The sequence below is a fragment of the Garra rufa genome, chromosome 4, assembly GCF_049309525.1.
Source record: "Garra rufa chromosome 4, GarRuf1.0, whole genome shotgun sequence".
NCBI lineage: Eukaryota > Metazoa > Chordata > Actinopteri > Cypriniformes > Cyprinidae > Garra > Garra rufa.
This window is the reverse complement of record NC_133364.1, coordinates 29,141,339-29,161,885: the sequence shown is the minus strand read 5'-3', so window position 1 is coordinate 29,161,885 and position 20,547 is coordinate 29,141,339. Positions and strand designations below refer to the sequence as shown.

The following is a 20,547-nucleotide window of genomic DNA, read 5'->3' as shown; positions in this document are numbered from 1 at the left end:
AAGTACTTTTCCACGTCAAAGACGGTTTTTATAAATCTGTACTTTGACGTGGATTTGATCGTACGAACACTCTAAGATCAAATCAGTGCGTAAGAAAGTTTTATAAATGAGGCCACTCGAAACACGCTCACTCTGGTGCGGCTATAAACTGTAACCCACGCTGTGAGTGTTGTTAAACTCATCACGGGATACAGTGCAGAAAATGCATTCATGATCCTTCCGTGTGTGTAGGGAAGAGCGAAGCGCAACCCAACACTTTTTTTTCAGCAAAACATAAAAAAACAAACAAAGCAGAACTACCTCAAACATTTTGGAGATCAATATAATTGTGAATAAATTAAAGATGCGTCTCATTTACAAGATACAAAGACACAGCGGTGAGTTTAAACAGACACTAGGGATGAATGAACATGCCTGATACAGTTTTCGTACGTTTTAAAATTTCCGGTGTATGCAATCTCATGCAGAATACAGCGCAGAGAAGTAAGCGAGTTTCTTTTGATTAATATTGCAGACCGAGCCTTTTAATAATGAACTGTCACTCTGAGACACACAGTTTAAAAACCCCTGCACTAAGAAACTTTGCATTCGTTCAAATAACTTGTTTTTTGCTAGTTAAAGTATTGCACTACACCAATAAATGTAGCATGCAAATGCACTAAAATATAGTTTTCCTCGATCTCAAATTATTTCCATCAGAAATAATGATGTCAGAATGTCCCCTTAGGGGCTCCACAGCTTATAGCTAGCTACGTGAATCAAGTTTAATGGAACAGAGATTTCAAAGTAAATCTTTTGTCTCTCTTCAATACTATAGTTTGTTACTGTCACAGTAATGCATACACATGTTAAATATAAAAAAAGGACTGTGGACTTGCAATGCGTTGACTAAGCATTTGCATACTTATTAAAAAATGTGTTTTAACACTTAATTTACTTACTGTTGCAGTCAGGACCAAATGAGCCTTTTGGGCAGCACACTTTGATGGTCTCTATGCAAAACCACTTGAACAGATCTGGATGTTTTGTTTTCCTGCAACAAAAATGCAAATAAGTTAGATTTATTTTATTAATTTAATTAAATATACACTATTAATAATGAGACTTAAGACTTAAGTATACATACATTGTCTGAGTGCCGTATTGTATTGCAGAGTGTGCAAGGCGTAAATGATGCTATCAACAGAGTCCACACAGACTGTCCTTATGTAGTCAAACTTCTTCTGACATCCAGGAATTGTAAAAAATTAGCCATTAGCCAAACCCGATTACACACAATAAGCAGCAAGAGGTCTTTACAAGAAAATGGATAGGCATTTTTAATGCGGGACAGTAACCTAGGGCGCTTTTTAATCAGAATGCTGCATCCTACTGAGGCTCCAAGACATCTCTTAGCTGCTATGTCATTAAGCACCATCGAAGGCCATCTCAACTTGAGACATTGCAATTTTTCACTGTATTGCCTTAATTGAAAGTCAAACAATATAAAGATATAAAGTATTTTTACCAAATTATTATTATAATAGCATTTTTGTGTTGAGACTTTGGGAATTGGAAAAAAAACTTTATGGTATAGCCATGCAGTGTACCTTTACTACACTCATTTTAGCACTCAATTGCATTTAGCATTCAAATGTTGACTTTATCCTACTAGAATCTTTAAAAGGTAGGTAGAACCTTAGGTAGAACACGCCGGCTGCACAAATGGATTTTGAAATGCAAATAATTTTTTTTTTATTGTGGTATTGTAATTTCAAGAGAGAATAAACACGTGTTTACGAAATGCAGGGTATTGCTTATGTCTTGCAGGACGTCGCACAATTTTTGGGACTGTCACACAAAATACAGGACGTCTGGTAACCCTACCCTGCTTCTTTGTCTTTCAGAGTGGTATACTTGGTATACTTACACTGGACACAACAGATGTAGTATCAAAACAGCCATTGCACAGTCAAATGAAGTATGCTCAGAAAGGCTTGCATATTTTAAAGTGCACAAGACATTACGGCACACAGAAAAATGAAGTATACCTTAGCCTTGAGAATGAAGTCTTCAGGTATTATTGTACAAATTCTTCATCTGAGTTCCTGACCTCTTGAACCACCACATCTCAAAGTGTTCCTCATTTTCTTCCAACATGTGGTTGCACTCAAAACTGCTGCTGTAACACAAGCCCTCCAGTATCTCCGTCAGCCTAATCTCACTGAAGAAACCACACATTTAATAATAATAAAGCTAATGATACATGGGGCAACTTTTTGGGCAATGTTGCCGTCAATAGGCAACCAGGTGAGACACAGAGCTCACGACTGATCTAAATTATTCACAAAGTGGAAAAAGGGAAAGTGCCCATGCAACATTACTCAAAAAAAGTTGCCTGGCAAAATTGCTCAAATTTGCCCTGTGTATCATCAGCTTAAGATGATAGGCTGGGTAAAGATAAGATGTTTTTCATTATTTCATAAGTGCATGCAAGTAAATATTAAATTAAGATGTTTTGTGTCAAATTAGCAAATGTTTTTCTTCTCACCTCGACTCATATTTGGAGAGTTTTCGCTCTTCCCATTCCGTGTTTCCACCACCAAAATTTTGCTTCGCTGTTTTTTCTAGACCCTGGCAAAAATGTATATGTTAACACTCAACATGTATAAAGTGACCCTAAAAAGTATTCAGACATTTATATCACATTTAAAGACGTCTGAATGCTATTATTTGACAATACGACATCAACGTAGCATTTGTAAACAAGTGATACTAGAGACTTTATAAAAACCCTTTCTGAACCATTTGCGTAGTGATAAGTGCAGAAATAACTGGTTTCAATAGGATAGTTGGTGTTAGCATATGTATGTGAAATCAGTTTCCCTCTAGTTTACATGTGTCACACATAGATATTGTACTAAGTGTGACAACGTCCAGACACTTTTTGACTAGTTTTGACATATGTATTGTTTTAACATCAACTAACAAGCTTTATTTAATGAAATGTATTGCTTTAAATATGTTATTTTTCTTCAAGACAAATGGATAGATAATAAAAAGATAGATACAAACATACATACCTTGTCAAAATTGTCGACTAATTGTCTGCATGTTGAGCATAATGCGTTAAAGTCCTTTGTATAGCCAGACCCAAATGGTAGAAACAAAATAATACAACTCAAGTGAAAAATACTGTGTAAAAAGTGTAACATGCTTTCTTGTGTAGCTCAAAGCTTGTCTAATAAGAAAACACTGTTTTTCTAGGTTGTCTCCAGCCAGTTAAGATGTCCTGCATCAACATCTAGTGTCTGAAATTATGACACGTTTATTATAAATATTTGTAGAATGCCATTTTCACAAATTTCCATGCCGCCTTTTCACCAGCTAGACATTCGGATTTCCGCGTCAGCCCACCGGTAACATTGTGTCTTTATGTAATTGGAGAGTTCTCCTGGCCATCAACTTATGAGCCAATGAATTGCCGCCACGCGCGGGACAATAAAAAAAAGACATTTGTAACCCTACGTCACATTTGGCATGCTGTCCGAACTAGCCTAAATATTATTCAAAGGTCTAAATGAAATTATTAGTGAGTATCAAACGGGATTCATGGCTGGTCGACACATAAGTTGGAACATTAGACTAATTTTGGATTTGTTAGATTATTCTAATTTGGTGGAATCTGAAGCTTTAATGGTTTTTCTTGATTTCCATAAAGCTTTTGATACAATCGAGCATCAATTTATATTTAGGGCTTTAAAAACTTTTGGGTTTGGGGAGAGATTTATTTCTATTATTAAAATGTTTCATAGAGATATTAATAGCTCTATTAATTTATATCCAAATACTTCTAAAAGATTTCCTATTTATAGAGGAGTGCGCCAAGGTTGCCCTATATCCCCTTTTTTGTTTCTTCTAGTAGTAGAGTTTCTTTCCATAAAAATTTTGAACTCTCCAACTGTTCAAGGAATTACCATCTTTAGTAAAGAAATTAGATTATCTCAGCTGGCAGATGATACTGTTATCTTTTTTGAGAGACAAAGAACAGTTGCCCGCTGCTTTGCAGTTAGTAAATGCATTTTCTGGTGCTTCTGGATTAATGTTAAATGTAACAAAATGTGAAATAATGTCTCTTTATGAGTCACAAGAAAAAGAGTTATGTAATATCCCGATTAAACAAAAGATAAAATATTTAGGAATAAGTATTACAAAGGATTTAACAGAAAGGCAAGAATTAAATTTTTCCCCTAAACTAAAAAAAGCTCAAAATATCTACAATAATTGGCTTCAAAGGGATTTAACCATTATTGGCAGAGTCCTATTGACCAAAGTTGAAGGGATGTCTAGATTTATTTATCCAGCATTATCTCTTTTTGTTCATGACTCTATTTGTAAAAAAATTAATGATTTGTGTATACAATTTGTTTGGAGGAATAAACATCATTATTTAAGAAAGGAAATTCTTCAAGGGCCAAGAAATGAAGGTGGATTTGAACTTTTGGATTTTTTTGATTTAAATTATACATTTAAAGTAAAATGGCTCAGAAATTGTCTTCTTAAATCAGACTCGATATGGTTCTTTATACCATATAATATTTTTAAAAAGGTTGGAGGGTTGCGTTTTTTGTTATTATGTGACTACTCTGTTAAGAAATTACCTGTGGCGTTATCTAATTTCCACCAACAAGCTCTTAAGGCTTGGAAGTTGTGCTATGTACACAATTTTTCCCCACACAAAGTATTCCTGTGGAATAATGCGTATATTACAGTTAAGAGGAAATCTCTTTATTTACAAAGTTGGATGGATAAAGGTATTTACTTCTTATCTGATATTTTAGACCAGTCAGCCAATTTGCTTTCTTATGAATCTTTCATGAACAAATGGTCATTTCCAATTAAATATAGAGAATATTGTTATGTAATGAAAGCCATTCCCACAGGTATACTGATGTTGATGAGAAGTCATATGTTGTCATGCAATGTCCATAGAACTGAACCTACACTTTATTTAAATGGAGTAGATATTAATAGTAAAAAGTGTACAAACAAATTTATTAGATCATTATTTTATAAAAGTAGAGCTCTAAAACCTAGAGGGAAATCATTTTGGAATAGTTGTTTCACAGATATTGTGTGGAAAAAAGCTTGGTTGCTCCCGTTTAGATTCTGTATACCTAATAAACTTAAGGAATTACATCTGAAAATTCTACATAATATTTATGTGAGCAATTATATTCTGTCAAAATTTATGGATATTGATGAAAACTGTTCATTTTGTTTAGATCAACCAGAAAATTTGTTACATCTTTTTTATGAATGCTGTCATTCAAAAAAGTTTTGGGAAGAATTATCTTTGTACGTCCAAGATAAAACTGGTTATAGTTGTGATCTGACTTCAAAGGATGTTTTAATATATTTTGAATCTAAAAGTATATCCGTTAATTTTATGTTAAATCTGATTATTTTATTTGGAAAATTTCATATTCATAAAAGTAAAAGAAATAATTCTAAACCTTGTTTAAAGGTTTTTATGATTGATTTTCATTCATATCTAGATTCTCTTCAATGTATTGATAGTAAAAAATGTAAAGATACAATTGTATTTGCTGAAGAGTTAAAGTTGATCGAAAAGTGAATCTATATACATTGTAGGTATGTATGTATATGTGTGTATATGTATGTGTATATATATGTATATATATATATATATATTTTTTTTTTTTGTCAGATTGTATCTTTGCATACTTGCAACTAAAATGTAAAATGTAAACCTCTTTATTTTTATTTATTTATTTATTTATTTTACTTTTTATTTTATTTTGTTTGGATGTCTTGTTATATTTGTATATATCTTTGTTGTAGTTTGTTAATAAAAAAAAAAAAAAAAAAAAAAAAAAAAAAGCCTAAATATTATTCGAGATTAGAATGTTTGTTTGTTTTATTTATTTTTGCACAATTAAAACAACGCGGGTTTACCAATGTGCTATACAATAACAAATAGTAAAAATGAGAGCAACATCACAGAAAGAAATAGCCTAAGAGTAAAAATAAATAAGCAAATAAAACAAACATAACAGAAAATAACGAGAGCCACTTTGTTTGATCAATGAGTTGAGTCAAAGGCTACCTCTAATAAATACAATCTCAACTTTCTTTTAAAATAACCCAATTAAGGTAAAAGTCTAAGATATAAAGGCAAGCTATTCCAACGCTTTGAAGCCACCACTGAAAATGCCCAGTCACCACTCATTTTCAGTCTTGACTTTGGGACGTCTAAAATAATCTGGTTTGTCCGAAATAATAGGCAGAATTAGTAACATATGTCATTAGGTTGTAGACGGTCTGTCTTTTCATAAGCATCAGAAAAGTAATGACTGCAAGAACTGCGTGATTTTTATAATGTGAATTATTTTAACTATTTCCTTTATTTTATATGGTATTGGAAATATGAAACACTATGTAATAAAACGTGTGAAATCTACAAACAAAAATAATAGTCATATTAATACAAATTTAGTGACGTTCAGATAAAAATGGTCTAATTGTATTTGTATGATAGGCACATGTGATGCTGCCATGCCAGAAAAAATAAAAATAACAACAATAATATTGAGCACCATTTGTATTGATTGATTAATTGATTGCCAGGTTTGATGCTGATTTTTAATAGGTTTTCACTTTTTTTTACGGGAATCATCAGATCACATCAACTTGATAAAAATTGATTTATTTGATGTTATCCATGCCATTCAGTAACATACTGTGAACATCACACATTTGGTCTAATACAGGTTCAAATTTTTTCTTCCTTTTTGAGAGAGGGACTACATTACTTACACAATAGTAAATGCAATATTATGCAAAACATGAGCAAAGCTGACACTTTTCAACACTGAACTGATTTCAGCTGAACAATGACTGTTTACTATTGTATTTTTAGAGCTGCTTTACAGCAGAATTAAACTTTGTTTGCACCACTGAATTACTGTTTTCTTTATTATTACTGTAAAGCTGATGTTTATGCATCTGTACAGTTAAAGTATTTAGTGGCTAGACAGGCCCCACCCTAGATTTTCCATACCACAATCAGTATTGAAATCATTTTTTTTTTTTTTTTTTTTTTTTTTTAGATTTTACTGGTCTTAAATGATTCCATCCATCCATATGTTTTCAGAAACTACTTGTCCTGTATAGGGTCACACAGATGCTGGTGCCTTATGCCTTTATGACTTTGCTTTGTAGCAACAATGCACTGTCATATTGGCTCTCCACAAACTGTTGCAACAAAGTTACAAGTTCACTGTTCCATGGAATTACTAGAATAGTTAAACCTGGTTCATACCTAAATAATAGGTCAAACCTAATAATGTTTGAAAACAATTAAAATAGAGAATGTGCTGGTTAACACTTTTGGAAATTTAAATAGCAGCAATCAGCGGTCATTTGGGCCCAAGCACAAATGTCTTGAATGAACAGTCATACAACTGGTTTTACTTCAAATGTAAAGTATTTGGCAAAGGCAACAATTCTGAATTAAACAGTTTACAGAAACACATGCTATATATGTGGGGGGGGGGGGGGGGGGGGTAAGTTAGGACGATTCTAAGGGCCCATGCCCTTTAGGGGCCTCCAGAGATCTGCTTTGGTGTGGTAGGGGGGGCCCAAACTCATATTTTGTCATAGGGCCCAAAATTGCGAGCGGCGCCCCTGCCTGAGAGTTTTAAACCAACCGCATTATCCGTTTATTTACGTTGCCACATCTGTGGCAACCCTCTTTCTAAACCTACGTTCGCACTCCCGTTGGTATTAAAAACACAGTAGAGCAAAATACACCATAGCCTACATCTAAGGAAACCCAAAGGTATCAAAACAGGTTTGGGGTACAAACAAACGACCAACCAGTAATCTCTAATACTATTATAACGTTTTTAACCTCAAACAAATATGTTTGGTCCATCCTAACGAACGCCGGAAAAAGTAACAAGTATCACGTGACAGCACGTCTAGAGTCACAATGTTTCACACCTGGATAATGGAACTGTTTAACTTTTAATTGAATATAAAAGTGAAGTGAGTTAAAAAAAAAAGTAGACCAATCATACCGGACAAATCACACAAAAAAAAACTTTCGTGGCGACAAGCACCGCCCATGTAACCTTGTTTTTCTTTCAATTTCCATTCTATCCATTTATTTCTTTATCTCAGACTTTTGCGCACGCGCTGTGGTAGTACTGCTAGTACAGCTTTAAACAGAATATGGCAAAAGAACTGGGATAACGAGGGAAAAGGGAGACATTTATATAATATTCAAAATAAAGTGGGTTTTGAGAGAAATATCTATGGAAGTAGAAAGGAGGACTCTATCATTATTAGACTTCGAATAGGGCACCCCCCCCCCCCTAAATGATGCACCACATTCATGTCCAGTTGGTGGCGGTAAATGCACCATATATCTGGTTTGCCAACTGCCATAAAACATTAAAAGAAGAAGAAAAAGAAGTACTGCTAGTACAGAGCGCTTTGATGGCTCGAAAGGAAGCTGTTAACGAGAGTCCTCTCTTAATTTTTATCATCTGTATTGTATTTATACATTTGTTTATCTGTCCTTACACCAAAGTAGAGGAAAGTTTTAACTTACAAGCAATTCATGATGTTCTGTATCACAGATTTGATTTTGAAAAGGTAAGCGCTCATATCTTTAAAAGCCTTAAAACAGCGCTTTTAATTATTTCAGTTATAACGTGTTCTCTTTGTTAAGTCTGTGTTTGAATGCGTTAAACCTAAGAAGTTTGTGATATTTGATTTAAATGTACTAAGATTGTTGAAGCCGTGACGTCAAAACCCGGAAAACTGTCCCACGGTGAATAGACACGGCTGCAGCACTTTGTTATAGTGCTATGGTGATTTAGTGTTATGTAGCATTGGACTAATTAGACCCACATGAAGACTTAAGTCCTTGTTATTTCTGTTTCTCCAGTACGACCATCATGAGTTTCCTGGTGTGGTTCCACGTACGTTTCTTGGACCTCTGTTTATTTCAGCACTAAGTGCACCAATGACGTGTGTGCTTGCCCTCGTTCAAACACCTAAGTTTTACACTCAGATCCTCGGTATGCCTGAGATCACAGCCTTCAGTTTTACATTATTTTATTTTTAATTGTCTTATTTTCATGTATATTCTTCTTTGTTTCACAGTGAGAGGAGTTCTTGGACTATGTGTGATTCTGTCACTATGGCAGATGCAAAGAGAGGTCCGGAGGCAGTTTGGGTCAATGGTGGCCAGTCTGTTTTGCTTTATCTGCATCACACAGTTTCATCTGATGTTTTACAGTACCAGAACCCTCCCAAATGTGTTTGCTTTGCCTTTAGGTACAGACTATATCAAGTAGAAAGTATACACATAGGTAGAGTTTGACCAGTATTTTGGAGCAAAACAGAGCTAAAGCAATGCGACTTAATATAATGTATTTGTTTGCTGCTATATAATTGTCATACCCTAGGCTTTGAGTTGTTTTGAGTACAATATTTATTATACAAGAGGTGAATAAGTTTGTTCATGAAAATGAGTTTAACGTTTCCTTTAATGAGCACATGGCAACAACACTACTCATACAATCATCTAAAAATGTATTTACTTCACTGTGGCCAAAACAACAAGATCAACAATTAGAATAACATAAAAATAAATTCAAATGTAATAGCATCTTTTTCTATTAATACTGGTGCATTATTTTGTCTAACTTAAACTGTAGCACTAAAAAGATTCTCCAAATTGTGTTCTATTGAATAGTTTTGCTGGCATTCACATCTTGGCTGGCACAGAGAAATGGTACCTTCGTTTGGCTCTCCGCTTTGGCCATTATTGTGTTTCGCTCTGAATTGTGTCTCTTCTTTGGCTTGATGTTGCTGATGTCACTCCTGAGCAGGAAACTTCATTTTCTACAGTTGCTTTACCATGCCGTACCTGCTGGTGTTTTCTGTTTGGGTCAGTGGTGTTTTCTATATTTTATCTCAGTATTAGCATATATCCTAATTGTCTAAAGCTAAATGTAGACTTTACCATTTGTTCAGATGTTTTGCTTCTCATCATGCACAGACACAGTCCTTCACAGACTAAAGTGTGTTTGTTCTCTTTTGTAGGTCTCACTGTCATGGTTGACACAGTTTTCTGGAATAAGCTGCTCTGGCCTGAAGGTCAGGTACTCTGGTACAACACTGTCTTAAATAAAAGCTCCAACTGGGGAATATCCTTTTGCGAAATTATTTTAAAATGCCTGTAAGAATAGTTTAGTCAAAATAAAATGTTCTGTCATTGTCTCTCATGACAATCCAAAGCCGTATGACTTATGTGGAGCACAAAAGGAAGAACTGGTTGCTCTTTTCCAATTAAAATAAATGAGCTTTCAAGATTTAAAAATATTCAAGTAGTCAACAGGACTAACAGGTTTGTGATGGGATGTGTGGGATAAGGGTGGCCGCTTATTGCATGTACACACTATTTATTAAAACTGCCATTTTCTTGTCTTGAGAAAATTTCTTGGGAAAAAAAAAGTTTTATTGTGTGCGTTGTAGTGTTTCAGGCTCCGTAGCTCCCAAGTTAACATCTGAGGTTTTAACAGCTGAATTACTTGTTCTTACCTTCACATTAATCTATTATATAACATCTAAAAATGTGGAAAAAACTTGTAAGCTGCTTCTGCATTCTTTTTGAATCTTAAAACTGTCTATTATTGTAATCACGTGAATAAGAGTGACCAGTAAGCTGCTTTGTTCCAAAGAAGAAAGAAAAAAATACAGATTTCGAGCAACATGAGGTTGAGTAAATGATGACAGATTTTGTTTTTTATTTTTGGGCCAACTAAACTTTTAAAAACAATGGTAATGCATTACTATTATCATAAAAAATGCATTCTTGCATGATTCTGTCTCCTGTCAAAATTTTGTATCTTTCCTTGACTTATTCCGTGCCTCAAACTTACCCTTTTCTGTGGTACTTCTACTCTGCTCTCCCTCGAGCTCTTGGCAGCACAATACTATTTATTCCACTCGGCCTGTTGGATAGACGAACAAGAAAACTGCTCATCGCAACTGTAGGCTTCATTCTGCTGTACTCCTTTCTGCCCCACAAGGAGCTTCGTTTCATCATCTACACTTTCCCTGTGTTCAACATGATTGCTGCCTGCGGCTGTTCCTTTCTGTAAGTTGAACATATTTTGATTGTAATGATTTGTTATACTGATTTTTTTTGTTGTTGCATGAAACCCATTTCACTTCCACAATGTGGTGTATTGTAGAGTAAAACAAAATAGTGAATGAGAAAAATGTATGGTAAAATTTTATTTTATCGATTTGAGAATTTTGGTCAGAAGATACAAATATGGGTGTACCTGATTGGCTTTATACATACGGCAGTCAACATATGTCAAAATACACTTTTGAAGTGTAAATGCAGACTGATAGACTTGCCACTTGTTCTGTGTAACGAGTTTCTTTGTTCTTCATTTTATTACTAACTATTCTTTTTACTACCTTTTAAAGCCATTTTTTTACTTAATTAAAAAAATATATCAATCTTGTTTTTTTTTTTTTTTTTTTTTTTTTCAAAATAGTTTTTAAATAAAACTTGTGTAAAAAAAAATATTGAAATCACAATAAAATAGAAGTAGTGATAGAGCTTTTTTCATATTGTGATGTTCATCCGAGTTTAACAGGTTATTGAAAAAATGAACATCAGTGTGCAGGTGTGGGGTTTGAGTGTACTAAATAATACGTCACCAGAGAGACAAATTATTTGAACATGTTTTGGAAACCATGACTTTCATTACATAGACACATTTTTCTTCGTGTTCTGCAGAAGAAAGTTATGCAGTTTTGGAATAATGAGGATGAGTACATGATGTTCAGTTGTCTACATGCTTTCGTGGTTTATTGCTTCATTAAATTATGTTGTAAGATAGATAGGATTTCCAAATGACTCGATAAACGTTAGTGCTATATAAACTATGCATTTCTCATGCATTACCACCCTATTAATAATACAATGAATATTTCAAAGATAACTAAAATATGTGGAAAAGGATAATTATTTTGATAAGTAGCACTTAAAATGATTTGATTTTAATAAGTAGCACTTGAAAGTTTAATACATTTTTGGAGAAAAAATATAGAGAAAGAAAGACAAAAAGATAAAAAAAACATTTTACAAGAGAAAAAAGAGAGATGCCATTGAGAAATTTAGTCTGGTCTGTGGCCTTAAAACAGTTGCCCAGGAAGGCAGAGCTCCAGTAGAGGAAGAGGAGCATTGAGAACACTGAAAAGAGATCAGAGCTTATTTTTTTGTTTCCTTGTCCATGTGGCTAAAACCAAATCTGATACATTCAAACAGACCAATTAGCAGATTAAAGCTGTACTAAATGTGTTACAGTTTGGATACCATCTGTTTTGGTATGGAACAGGTGGTTTTAACAGAAAAAAACAAATGTCTTTATTTTTTTTAACACTATATCACGTTAACAGATATTTTAGATACAGTTTTTCTCTTCTGTTTTGATACAGTTTGAAGAATTACCACAAGTCATGGATGTATAAAATTGGCTCCATTGCAGTGGTAGGACATTTGATGTTAAATGGAGTATACACGAGTATTTCTCTTTATGTTTCCCATCACAACTACCCAGGAGGAAAAGCAATGCAGGACATACATAGAATAATTCCAGCAACAGCAGGTATATTCATTTTGATTGCTTGTTTAATATTAAATTATTATTGAAAAATGAAAGCATTCTAATTAAGTTCCATACTTCTTACACAGATGTGTCATTACACATTGATACACTTGCTGCACAGACGGGAGTCTCACGTTTTCTGGAGCTAAATAGTAACTGGAGGTGTGTGACCAATCAATTATTAATTAAAAGACAATGGCTTACATGTGCAATATTGGTGATTTGTCTTGATGTTTTTCTTTAATTTCCTAGATATTACAAGAAAGAGGACTTGACTCTTGATGCAGTTATGAAAACATATTCACACCTGTTAATGGAAGCGAATGCAACCAAGATATTGCTGCTCAAAGACTCTCACAAACCCTTGGCCTATGTCTCCGGATACCAAAGCCTTGTATTTGAGATGTCCCAATTTCCACCTCTCAAAATCAAGCTAAACAATAAGCTTGTGCTGCTAGAAAGACATTCAAATATTGAACCCAGTTAGTGAAAGCTTGAACTGAAATTGTGACAATAATAATTGTTGAATAAAATATTCCATTAGCTAAGACATGGACAAATAAATATTTACGGAAGTGGTTATGTGAATTCTGGTATGTTTTTACTGAGAGAGCAGTTAAAGTTTTTGAATTGCATGGTCATTTGCTCACAGCTTCCTTTAGTTAACATGTTATTACGAGGCCTCCCAGTGGTGTGTGTCAACAGTATGTGATGTTTTTTCAAACCTGTATGACTTTCCGTTGCATAAAACAAGATATTTTTAAGCTGGTAACCAAACCATTTTGTTGAGCATTGACTTCTATTGAATGGATAAAAATTACGTTCCACAGAGGAATGAAAGTCATACAATTTTGGAATGACACAAGGGTGAGATTATACAATCCCTTTATTCCTATGTATAAACAACATCATATGTTTCTTTGTCAGTAGATCCCTGAAAATATTTCCCCTTTTCCCCCACAAGATGAAGACCTGAAACATTAACAAATTTAAAAGCAATATGGTTTCAAAGTGTAAAAGTTTATTTACAAATTACTACATAAAAAGAAAAAAGAAACCCTAATTGTTCCAGTCTGAATTATTTCTCTATCAAATTATATTTTGGAAATTATTTATAAAATGTACAGTACATTTCTTTGATGTCCCATAATTTAACCCATTAGATTACAAAAAAAATTGTGCTTGACACATTTTCAAAAAGATTTTAACCTGAAAGTACAGCATTATGTACATTTTAACAGATACAAACAAAACAATCATCAGCAGAAATAAAAATAACCCTAATTCTAACAGTACCATGAACCACAAAAATCACAGAATTAAATAAAATACATTTAAAACATCTCTCAGTCACAGCATTTATTTTGGGCCATGTATTTATATATAAAAACAGTATTCAGCATGTAGTTTCAATTTTATAAAATCATTTAAATCAGAAGACTATGACTTGCTTTGCACATCAGTTAATATTTACAGCATGTTGACCTGAAGTAGTTTGTATAAGGCACAAGAAGAGAGAAGACAAAGATAAAATTAATTTTATAAAAGGAATCAAAGTACAGCAACATACAATAACTACCCCTATAGCTAGCTAACCCTCCCTCCCTGAAAACACTTTTCACCAGGAATAAGACTCCAGTTATCAAGTGTACTTAACAGTAGTACTCAAGCAAACTTTCATTCAATTAAATATCATCGAAATGCTCTGTAAAGAATACGAACCTCAGTAAAATGAATTGTTTATTTAGGCCTTCTCAGAAAAATTACTTGAGTGGTCCTAGGTTGAGGTTCATCAGAATCTAAGAAACAGCCTTGCAAATATAAATATGCAATCATCAGTACTGAAAATATATCAAAGGAAGGTTGACCTTTAAAAATAGAAGTCCTTCAAGATTTTCTAGCAATGGCCGGGACTGATTCAGGGCACAGTTGACACTTGATGTGCTAAAAAGTGTGTCTGCTGGTACAATGCTCGGTGGACAACCCACATAGCGTACAGCTACTTTGGCGAGTTCAGGCCACAGTAACTTCTTTAGGTTCCAATAATCCAGAGGATCACAACTCTGGTCAAGAATGTCTTCCTCCAAATACTCCAGCACTGCAAGCTCCAATGATTTTGGTCTCTCCTCCTGCTTAATTTTCTGTCTAATGTCATCCATAAGAGCCCAGAGGTTTTCTTTGTTTGAGGCCAAGCTGTTTGATGAAGCTGGTATTTCACTACATCCGTTTGACAGTGATGGTTTAGTCTCCGCAGAGTTAGATGTAGACACCTCAAGCTCTTGTATGAGGTCATGCTTACACTGCTCTGCTTCTTCCTCAGTAAAAAGGGAGGTCTTATACCTCGGGTCCAACATGGTTGCCCATATGTACCTAGGGTCATGAAGTGTGGGGGACATTTTAGTCACCATTGCTTCTTTTAAAGACTTGAGCATATTGTCAATACCCATGGTTTCATCAAAAAGCATATCTATTTTTCGGTTGAGTATGTGAATGAGTGGAATGACCTGACCTAGTGTTGCTGTGCGATTGCTCATCTCCCTGCAGGCTACCTCAAAAGGCTTGAGAGCATTGCAGACAGACTGCATGACTTCCCACTGGTCACAGCTTATCAGTTCCCTGAAATTGCACTCTATTGACATCTCATCAATGGCTTTCTTTTGCTCTACTAATCGCTGAAGCATAAAATATGATGTTTTCCACTTGGAGGGAACATCTTGAACCAGCTGGTTTTCAGGTAACTGATAAGCTTTTTGCAGCTCTGCCAACTTCTCCTTTGCTTTAGCAGAACGATGCACTCTCTCACAGATTTTTCGAGCAATACTAAGCAAATTCTGAACCATCCTCTGACTTTTTATGGCTTCGTTAACAATGAGGTCTATGCTATGAACAAAACACTGCATGGTGGTGTGATCACTGCTCTCTAGTATGCTTCCAATTGTTTGATTATCTGTTACGGTAAATCCAATTTTAAGGCCCGAGGAACCAATCCAGGTGTCCCAAAGATATTCAAGCTGCTTCTGTATGTTCAGCACATTGTAGTCACAGTCAATTGAAGAAACGCCAAGGAGGGCTGAGCAGTGGAAATCTTGCCCCTGAGGCAGAACTTGAGACTCAAACGTTACCCAGTGGGCTGTAAGAATCAAGTACTCTTGAGTTTGGCTGCTCACCCAAACACTTGTTGTGAAATGGATGATTCCACCTTCAGCCTCCTTGAGGTGGGTCAGAACTACTTCTTTCACGCTCCCATACATTTCAGGGATTGCAGTGCTGGTAAAGTAGGATGAAGAAGGTAAAGAATACTGTGGCTGGAGGTATTCCATTAATCGGTTCAGGCCAACATTTTCTACTACAGTTGATGGCTGAAGATCCAGTGCAAGCATTTCTGCAATGAGTTTGGTGATTTTTTTGGCAGCTGGGTGGCATTCACTGAACTTTTCTGCATTCTCCTCATAAGTAGAAATGTCCATGAGCTCTTGCTTAACTTGAATTTCAGCAGATGACACATCACCTGAGATATTACTACTATTTTCAAGCACATGCCCATGAAATCTCTGCATGTGCCTAAATAAGCAACTAGTGCCTAAATTGGTTGTCTTTTTGCCTCTGCTAATTGTGCGGCTACAGTGCAAACAGACCACCTTTGTTGGGTCCACAGAGGAAATAGAAAAGTGATTCCATAGCTTTGAAGTCTTTTTGCTGAAAACAGGCAGGGTATGGTGCTTGTTTTCAGCAGCAGGGCTGTCTGTGGCATTTGTTGTCATGTCATCCTCTACAGCAGGAGTACAATGGGGAGACTGAGGTGAGGGAACTTTGTCATTTGTGCTTTTTTGGGTTTTGAGAACATCAGGATGTCGTCGCATCAAATGTCTCATTAAACAGCTTGTGCCAAAGTCCCCTCGTTTACCACGGCTTATGACACAGGGACAATACCGACACAAAGCTTTGAGCTGGTCAACAGGAGAGACAATGAAATGATGCCATACTTCTGATTTCACCCGTTTCATTATTTTTTTGTTTTGTTGAAAAACTGAGCTCTGATCTTGGGATATGCCGTGCCCCTCAGTATGTTCCTCTGGCGAAGATGACAGAGGTATATTTTCCCCTTTCAGTCTAAAAGATGCATCAAGCAAGGACTCCTGTCCAGACTGATATGTAGTATCATTTGCCTCATTTTCAAGAGTCATGTGCTCACTGTCATCATTGGGCACTTCGTCTGATATGACATCAGAGCGATTGGAGGTACAGAGAAATTCCTTTTTGACCTCTGCAGAGTCTTGTGTGCGTGAGAGCAATGTTGGTGGAGTGGTGTAAGGTGGAGGAATGCTTGAGCCCTGTCCATTTTCTTCAATGACTATGTCTCGATGAGCCCGCCACATGTGGCGAATAAGGCAGCTCGTCCCCAAGTCTTTCCCATTTTTGCCACGACTGAACTCATTCATGCAGTGAATACACACTGCTTTCGAGCTGTCAGCAGGGGATAAATAAAAGTGTTTCCACACTGCTGAGCGCCGCCGGGAACTTGAGCTCTTAGGGGCTGATCCAGAGCATTCACTCCCCAAGTCTGTGGCATCGTCATTATGGTTGTTTAAAGAATGTGGGGATGGAACCACACTAGAGTCACTCTTGACGCTCTTTTCTGCTTTTGGTTTGACCTTTTGTAAAGAGTCTTTGGACACTATGTCTGTGGCCTCAGATAGAAAGGAGGACAGTGGTGTATGGTTGTCTGTAGGGGGCTTGATGCTTACAGACAAGTCTCCATTGTTTGGTGATATATTGGGAGGTATTAAAGATGAATTATTGGACAGATTATTTAATGAGTCACTGTCTTGCAGAAGAACAGTGGGGTGAGCCCTTCGCACATGTCTCATTAAACAACTAGTACTGAGATCTTTCTCATTTTTACCCCGGCTGAATTCTTTCATACAGTACATACAGATTGCTTTGGTACTATCACGTGGTGATATGAAAAAATGGTTCCAAGCAGGGGATTTTTTTCTGGGATTAAGGGGACTTCTTATGGATGATAGAAGGCTTTGTGTGACAGCATCCATTGCAACATCATACAGAGTACTTGAGTACCCACTGAACAAGCTACCATAATCATCATCATAACCTCTGGTGGCAAAGGGGCCAAAGGTCCCATCAAATGATAACTTTTCATCATCCTGAGCGATTTCACCCGTTTCATTTGGTTCTGCTTTGATACATACACTTGTTTCAATTTCTGAATTATTTATTTCAATGTTCTGGCTCTTATTTGAAATAGTTGGAGATGTTTGAGAATCAGGCTTTTCACAACTTTCTGCTGTTGAATCCTCTGTTGAAAGCCCATCGACCTCAGAAGATCCATCTTCCTCTGTGCCCTCAAATGACAAAGACACCAAAGAGGAATCTTTTGCCAGTGTCTCAGAGGGACAAGTATGGGGTTCTGCTTCCAATATCTCTTGAGGAGTAATTCTGTATGATTTAAACACATAACCATCTTTCCCTTCAATTTTTAAACAGGTTCCTTTGGCCTCTATTCTCTTGTTATCTTTGGAGCCATTATGGTCGTGGCTTGTATCCTCAGTCTTCTGTGAGAGGCCGTCCTCTCCGTCCATTATCGCAGAAAGAATTTCTGCAGGGAAAGAAAACTTTCTCTATTCAAAGCAGCTTTTTAAATGTTCAAGTGTCATGGGTGTGGCTCTTTCTTCCATCCAGATGTTTACTTTAACATGTTATATCTGAGCCCAGATGCAAGATATATTGACCTCCATTTAGGATAATGTAAATCACAAGTGTTCATTTGTAGATTCTGAAAAATAATAGAGAATAGAGATAAAAGAATATTACGATATTTAAAAATACAATTACAGTATAAAGGACTCAAAGTTTATTGCAACTGGATGTGATTAAAAACATTGACAAAAAAAAAAAAAAAAAAAAAAATATATATATATAACAAAGACATTATTTCAAACTCATTATTGTTAGTTATTATCAGTAGTTATATTATTATTATTATGGTTTATCTTTTTGAATCAGTCTGACGATTTAACTGAATAAAATCACTGACTGACCTTAACTTCAAGTTATCATTACTTTTAGTGATCGGTTATAAAACTGACTGACTGGTTGTGTGGAACTCACTCTCTGCTAAGTCCTGCTGTCACACCAGCCACTGTCAAAAACTGTCATCAAAAAGGTTTTCAGAATACTATGGAAGACTACCCAAAATGCAAACCAGAACAACTTTAATAGCTGAATATTTCATTGGTTAGATATTGAAAAATAATGTTATTATTACTATTTATTTTAAGCCATAACAGCTAAAATACACAGTTATTTAGAACTCCCATTATATCTGATATCAGCTTAACACAACAAATAATTAGCTTATTTATGGCCACCATTACTATTGCTGCAAATGGGATCAGTAGCAATGATAGGATGAATATTATGATTATGATAATACAACTCATTCAGTGAACATGATAATGATACTTTTAAATGAAGGGTAAAATTGTGACCCGTCCGACACTGTATAACAAATAATTATGTAACCTGCATATGGCTGCCTAAAGGTCGGTAATCATTTTGTGCACTTTGAAGCCTTCAAAATTAGTTGTGCCTGCAAAAGTGCTGTACATGTGTAAATTGTTGAATTACATCTTTAATCTGGACCTGTACCTACACAGAGGTATGAGAAAGCTAACACATGCTTAATTTCCTGAATTGCAACAGTGTTTATATGACCAAATAGGTATGTTTTCTTCTATATAAACTATTACTATATGAATCCATGGCATTGTCCCCCCCCCCCAAAATTAACAATGAAACAAAGTCATATAGCGCTTTTTTTGGTTTTCACCCGTTTGTTATGGAACATAGCGATTAAGCTAAACTAAACAAAAAGTCGGTTGTTGTCATCAATGCCAATTTGGCCTATTACAGCCATTAATAGAAAAACAAAATATACACTATGCATGTTATACTATGCTAAATTATTTAAAAGTGGAATTCGTTATATTTGATGTAAATAACATACTAAATAACGTTTAACAATAGTAGTTGTAACAATATATTAAGGAATAACGTTAAATGTAAAAAAAAGATTGTCAAAAAATATATACACCTAGCAACCTACTATGATAATAATGACCGTATGTCGTTGTATGTTCATGTAATTTGAATAACATTATGTACAATTTATCTGAGGTGTTTCTAGTGAGAAAGTTGAGGTGCTGCTACTCATCTCAACACACGCTCTCGCGACCTCACGAGATGTAGGCGCTAGCTAGAGCGACACATGCTAGCGGCTAGTGCATTAGCTCGCAGACAAAACAACAGGAAAACACTTAACGCTTCTCTCCTGCCATATGGTCATTAAATTCAAATGACTTGTTTATAATTTCTTATTATTTAATTTGTAAAAACGACTGCTTGGGTATTTAAAAAGCCTACATTGAATCATTTAATAATGTAGAAAGAGCGTATTTGACTTAGTGACAACTCAATTGTGGTTACGTTAGGCCACACAGGACATAACCTGATGAGGCAGAACCGGATCCTGGTAGCACAAAACAGAGAAGCTCGTCGAACTAGCCGGGTCACTGGATCTAAACCAAAATCATGCATGAGTCTTCCTTAGACAATGTAAAACACTCGAGTAAAGACATAAGTATCACTTACCTTTGTGTCCTATGGTTTACTTAAATGAGTTTCGGTTGTGAAATGGTTAAATAAAGCGTACGTTTGATCCAGTGTTGTAATTGAGTTGGTTGCTTTGTCTCCTGTGCCGTAAACAGTGCGCTGTAGTAGCGCCACACGGCGTCAGACGGAAGAAACGGGGCTCTATGGC

At 35.5% G+C, this 20,547-nt stretch overlaps 2 protein-coding genes across 2 annotated transcripts; one reads left to right on the top strand and one right to left on the bottom strand.

Moving 5' to 3' along the window:
- The first annotated feature begins 8,480 nt into the window (after positions 1-8,480).
- Positions 8,481-13,770, top strand: alg12 (ALG12 alpha-1,6-mannosyltransferase). The gene is made up of 9 exons (XM_073838945.1): positions 8,481-8,664; positions 8,960-9,092; positions 9,178-9,351; positions 9,773-9,967; positions 10,123-10,227; positions 10,957-11,179; positions 12,538-12,707; positions 12,794-12,869; positions 12,960-13,770. The coding sequence occupies exons 1-9, from the start codon at positions 8,506-8,508 to the stop codon at positions 13,192-13,194; spliced, it is 1,470 nt and encodes a 489-aa protein (XP_073695046.1). The 5' UTR covers positions 8,481-8,505; the 3' UTR covers positions 13,195-13,770.
- A 281-nt stretch (positions 13,771-14,051) lies between these two features.
- On the bottom strand, positions 14,052-20,498 carry zbed4 (zinc finger, BED-type containing 4). The gene is made up of 2 exons (XM_073838943.1): positions 20,379-20,498; positions 14,052-18,501 (listed from the first exon to the last, which is right to left on the bottom strand). Exon 2 carries the CDS (start codon positions 18,305-18,307, stop codon positions 14,543-14,545), a length of 3,765 nt encoding a protein of 1,254 aa, XP_073695044.1. The 5' UTR covers positions 18,308-18,501; positions 20,379-20,498; the 3' UTR covers positions 14,052-14,542.
- Positions 20,499-20,547: the final 49 nt, after the last annotated feature.

Coding starts and splice junctions, on each gene's coding strand:
- alg12 (XM_073838945.1), top strand. CDS start 8,506: ATGGCTCGAAAGGAAGCTGTTAACGAGAGTCCTCTCTTAATTTTTATC. Junction 8,665..8,959: donor ACAGATTTGATTTTGAAAAG/GTAAGCGCTCAT, acceptor CTGTTTCTCCAG/TACGACCATCATGAGTTTCC. Junction 11,180..12,537: donor GCCTGCGGCTGTTCCTTTCT/GTAAGTTGAACA, acceptor GTTTTGATACAG/TTTGAAGAATTACCACAAGT.
- zbed4 (XM_073838943.1), bottom strand. CDS start 18,307: ATGGACGGAGAGGACGGCCTCTCACAGAAGACTGAGGATACAAGCCAC.